Source organism: Ascidia mentula, chromosome 1 (genome assembly GCF_947561715.1).
Source record: "Ascidia mentula chromosome 1, kaAscMent1.1, whole genome shotgun sequence".
NCBI lineage: Eukaryota > Metazoa > Chordata > Ascidiacea > Phlebobranchia > Ascidiidae > Ascidia > Ascidia mentula.
Genome location: NC_138566.1, coordinates 7,684,566 through 7,689,657, shown reverse-complemented (window position 1 = coordinate 7,689,657; position 5,092 = coordinate 7,684,566). Strand labels below are relative to the sequence as shown.

The following is a 5,092-nucleotide window of genomic DNA, read 5'->3' as shown; positions in this document are numbered from 1 at the left end:
ACAACCTTTACTGTTTTATCGATGCCCCTAGTAATTATATTTTGATATTTCTTGTCCATTGACTTGGCAGAGCTTTACTCAAAGTATAAAATGAGTTGATTTGTTTGGAGTTTAATTTTGAATAACACTATTTATCAATCAGGCAACACAACACAAACAAGTTTGCACTGCCGCAGCAATTTATTATCACAGAAAGGCCAAGAAACACAGCGTGGTAATGAAGATATACGCAAACGCACAAGTTATACAAATCATAAATGGCCAGTGGTGCAGAGAAAAAAAATACTGCTACAAAAAATGTACAACCTCTTGTATATGACAGCATCGCATCCAGGCAGCCGACCTCGGAAAAAAATATAAGTCGATGTGCGTAGAAAAGAATACAGAAAAAAGTTTATGTCTTAATAGGTCGTGCGCTTAGGCAGAACCGCGATGGCTCTATGTGTTTGAACTACTTGTCACTGGAGCAAGACGAGGCGTCGGAAGCCGAAGAGTCAAATCTGTACACGGAGTGAAGTCCGTTCAAACCGGCGTTTGTGCCGCCAACGCGCTGTAGCTTGTCCTTGTTATATGCCATAGCACTCATGCCACGCATAAACCCACTAAACGAGTAGTCCTTGGCAAGACCGGGGTGTCCACTTAATCCAGCGGCAGCGGCCGCCGCCAGACTCGGCATAAAACTGGACGCTGCCACATACGGCGAAACACCGAATGCGCCCATGCTTCTGGCAGAAGGGTGTTGTGCGTGTGCTCCATATGCAGCTGCCAACGGTGATATTGAGTTGAAACTGGCCAGGGGCAGTTGTCCAGGCATTCTCGCCCGCGGTGTTTGGTTCAATGTGTGTGATGCGTCGTGGGACACGTTGAAAGCTCCTGTAAAGCTCGTGGCGTTGGTTGGTCGCGCGTCGCCGCTGAGAGGGTGAAAAGCAGATTTGAATGCTTGGGAAGTGGAGGCAGCCATCAACCCCGGAAGGTGCAGGTGGTTAAAGGCAAGTGCTCCTTGGTGCGGTTGATGCGGCTGGGCGTTGGGTGTGGGTGGTGAGGAGCTGTTGCATCCCACGCTTGCTGGACTCTCTGCTCGTTCGCCTGGGCAATTAAAAAGTCAATTTAGTGCTCGGAAATTGTTGGCTTGTTGCAAGTAGAAAGTTGTTTTGATTTTCTGAGTATCAAGTTAACATGGCACAGTGGAATAAATAGAGTTGGACAAAAAGAGCTTACCGTTTGGGCTAATTTGTGTCAATCTGCTCACGGGCAAGGTTGGTGGGCTAACTTGGCCACTGGGAGGCGGCAAGGAGTTCACATATGCGTTGTTGTATGAACGTTTTCGCGGATGGCTTCTTGACTTTGTCTGTCCGTTGTTATGCTCCTCGCTGTTGAAGACCTGTAAAGTTTCAAGAAACGTTTAAGCATGTGGAATTTTCAGGCAAAAATTAGCTGAAGGTTTTGTTGAAACTTTATCAGTCGAATATAAGCTTTCTTTTAGAAATATAAACGGCCCTTACTTTTTCAATGGTTTTCACTACGTCTCCATCGCAATTTCTCAAAGCATTTTCTAAATACACAGCACTGCGCTTCGGAAAAATTCGACACAGCATTACGAGGTTGGACCTGCGATAGAAAAAAAACTGTATTAGGAAATGATTTTTTTTTTGCAAAATCAAGAGTTCTTGCATTATTCAATTCATTCTGATGAAATAAATCACCACTACGTGTAACTTACTTTAGTTTGGCCAATTCGTCCATGCTTTGCGGTGCCGAGGGTTGCACATCTCCGATAAACCCTTCGCTTTCAACATTTTCTGCAGTTGGTGGAGAACAAGCTGGACTGCGTGAAACGGGACTGCCCCTAATCGGAGAAGGCATTTTCACCAGAGGCGAGCGCCGTGTTTCCGCTTGGTGTAGCTCTTCATCTTGTTGATGACCTGACGACAGCTTCCGTTTCTGGTCGTGAATTTGTTCGGAATGAGGCAATTGGTTGGCTTCCAGGCCGCGGTCATTTGGCGATACACTGCCTTCCATCGGCGATACAAATGCCCCAGGGTTGGACCCGCCTTGCAACTGAGGGCTGAGACTGGCTCTTTGCATGTCCAGACGAGGTCGCTTTGTTTCTGCGGAAAGAAATAATAGGTTTCATTTTGGTTTATTTCTGATTTAGAGAAAATCTCGACTTTTATTACAGTTCGAAACAAAAATCTCAATATGATATAAAAACATAAAACATATTTAACATATGAATAATTGCCCTTACCCATTGGGCTTAAGTCCTCTTCATAGCTTTGTCTGTGCAGTCCAATATTGGAGTTGATATCTGCTGTGGGCGATCCTTTAGGTGAACAACTGCCCATTGGGCCCTGGGACATGTGTTGGCCATTCATGGCCGCCATACCCTGTGTTGCGCCGTACAGAAGCTGCAACTCCCTCGACTCATTCTCTTCTTGTGCTTGCTGTCTTCGTAGGGCGACCTGAAATGGTCATTTTGTTTCCTGAGTATTCGCGACAAAAGCTTATCTAACATTGTACAAAAGTATGTATCAAGCAGATGTTGCCAATTTCAATAAATTTGATTGTGCTGTCTTTAAATTAATAAAAAAATTTGTAATCAGGAACAGTTATTTTTTGCATTAGGCAAAGGTAGCGCTGAATAAGAATCGCATTTTCACATCCGTATTACGGTCAAACAGTTTCTATAATATGCCAAGTTATTCACAAAAGTTTCAAATACTGTAACTACAAACTAATGTTACAACAATAATAGTCGCCATAGATTGAGAAAAGGGGCGAACCGCAACTTCTAACTTCGGTCTACCGCCATTTTGTTCAGGGGAATCTTTCATTTTCAACGCACACAACGAAGAACATATTTCGGGCGCTGAAACGTCGGCGATTGTGTTTTACTTTTCGCTGCGAAAATCCCGCGGTCTTGAATGTTTTGGCCGTTTAGCGCGCTCGCTAATCCGTCTTGTCCGACACAATTCGTCGATTTTACTCTTCAGGCGAATTAATACGCGATTACGCGCAGGGACCACCTGGGCGCGTTCGAGTCTTGCGCGCAACTAGTTTACAAACTTGCCGCGTCAAAGTTATTGTTCACGGCGACGGATAATCCAGCAATGCTATTAGTTCCAATTGCGCGGTTCGCGAATTTCACACGTTTGAGGGCGCGAAAAGTCATGTTCCTACTAATGAGCGCATCCAAACCGTGGCCCTGGGCATTTTTCACAGAGTCCCGGAAAGCCAAAAAATTTGGACCATTCTATAGACCCTTCTCTTAACTTTGACGCGAAAAGCAATTATATCGGATTTGGGCACGACGCCAAGGCGGGGGGCCCTTTTGAATAATTTCACCCTTCATTAAAAGCAACATGGCGGCATGTAAATGGCAGATTATTGTGGTGCGCCGCTAATTATTGTGACGTCACATGAGGTATGATGTCATGCCGCCGATGGATGTTTGAGATGTTTGTTGATGTCAATTACACGGCTATTATTTGTTATGTGCCATTCCCGCCTCGTTCCGCACACACAAAGAGCGAACAATGGCAATGACATAATTACCAAAACAAATGTTAATTTTCTCAAAACCGTGCGACGTATGGCTGGCGACAGGCGTCTGTCTTTACAACACTTCTCCATAAGGGAGGATAATTTATTGCGACAAGATAGGAAAATGTTAGTGTGACGTACCTGTGCGGCCATGACGCGCTGTCGTTCGGCGATGAGGGTGCACTTGGGGCAGAGGCAGTCTTTCCAACGGCAATAACGCTTGTGTCCTTTCAAAGCGCTAACTACGCCGTGATTTCGGCATCGAGCGCATTTTGGGGTGCGCGGGTACTTGTCTGCAGCCCGGAGTAGAAGCGCTGCGGCAGCGGGATTCGAGACCGCTTGAGCCAGTCCACTGTAGTCATTTCTTCCAGATGTTGCTTGGTGGGCGGCAACTGCAGCGGCGGCACTCATCATAGATGAACTATAGCTTACGTTGTGCATGTGCCCGGCTGCAGCGTCGGCTATGTCCACTTGGCGTCCAGTGCTTGCCATTTTTTGCTCCTTGCACTACTTTAATTGTTCGGTGATACGAATGTTCTCGAAACTCGGGTGGCAAAGTCCAGTATATCAAAAACGGTAATTCTCGCTTTGCAGTAACTCACAATCCGCAGTTGTATAAAAAATCAACTATTACTGTGCTGATAATATTCCAATGTAAGTGTGCCGTTGTCGGATCGCTCTGTTTTAAATGCAAGACAAAGGCGGTCTGAAAAAATGGCGAGTATTGTTACGTCAGGGAACTGGCAATTATTTCCCTTTTTCTCTCGTTTTCTCTCGTTTCCCCAAGCACCAGATATCTCAATCTCTCCCTTTACGTATGTGTGGGCAATTAACATGGCAAACATACATGAGATTACGTCAGGGCTTGTGACGCTTTTGTTTGTCAGCGGACACATTGTTTTCTTATCGATCAGCCCGAGAATTCGAATGGGTCTGGCCCGGCTGTGATTGCCCTCGATTTGATGTAACAGGAAATAAATTTGTCGATGAGTTATTTGCACTGGCGCGCGGATTTTGCATCCGATTAGTGCAAAGTTTACACAAACTGTTTGTGTTTTTTGGCACCTTGCTTTGTTTGCTTTTGCTGTAACAAGTGTTCTGTTGAGGGAAGGATATTTGAAAACAACACTCCACCGAGCACGTGCGTTTTGTAACTATTATGACAGTTAAAAACAAACCCCAGCATTTTCAATTTAAAGATAAGCCAAAAAATCACCATAATGTTTATTGCGAATAAGCTGATAATTTTTTTTCAAAATGTCAATTTATCGCATGCCAAAAGTGGTATTTGGTTTGAGGTATACATGCCGTCTCACTGGTATTTAAATATTTTAGCACAAGCAAGAGAAGCTTCAACTATGAATCACGAGTTACACAATTTCGTGAACACCTCGAACGACTTCTTTAGTTGTGTCAAAAGCTGGTTGGTGAAAACAATGATTTTTTATAAACATGATGCAAAAGATCAAATATTTATATGGCGATACTGATCTGGTTGTAACGTCCTTGTTAATGAGTATTAATGCCTTTTTTAGGTAATGTTGACAAA

The 5,092-nt window shown here is 44.3% G+C and overlaps 1 protein-coding gene across 1 annotated transcript; it reads right to left on the bottom strand.

Annotated features, from left to right (window-relative positions):
• Window positions 1–202: 202 nt before the first annotated feature.
• On the bottom strand, window positions 203–4,181 carry LOC145907615 (uncharacterized). Its single transcript, XM_082994922.1, has 6 exons — window positions 3,685–4,181; window positions 2,249–2,462; window positions 1,721–2,108; window positions 1,503–1,608; window positions 1,219–1,381; window positions 203–1,086 (listed from the first exon to the last, which is right to left on the bottom strand). The coding sequence occupies exons 1-6, from the start codon at window positions 4,033–4,035 to the stop codon at window positions 452–454; spliced, it is 1,857 nt and encodes a 618-aa protein (XP_082851048.1). The 5' UTR covers window positions 4,036–4,181; the 3' UTR covers window positions 203–451.
• Window positions 4,182–5,092: the final 911 nt, after the last annotated feature.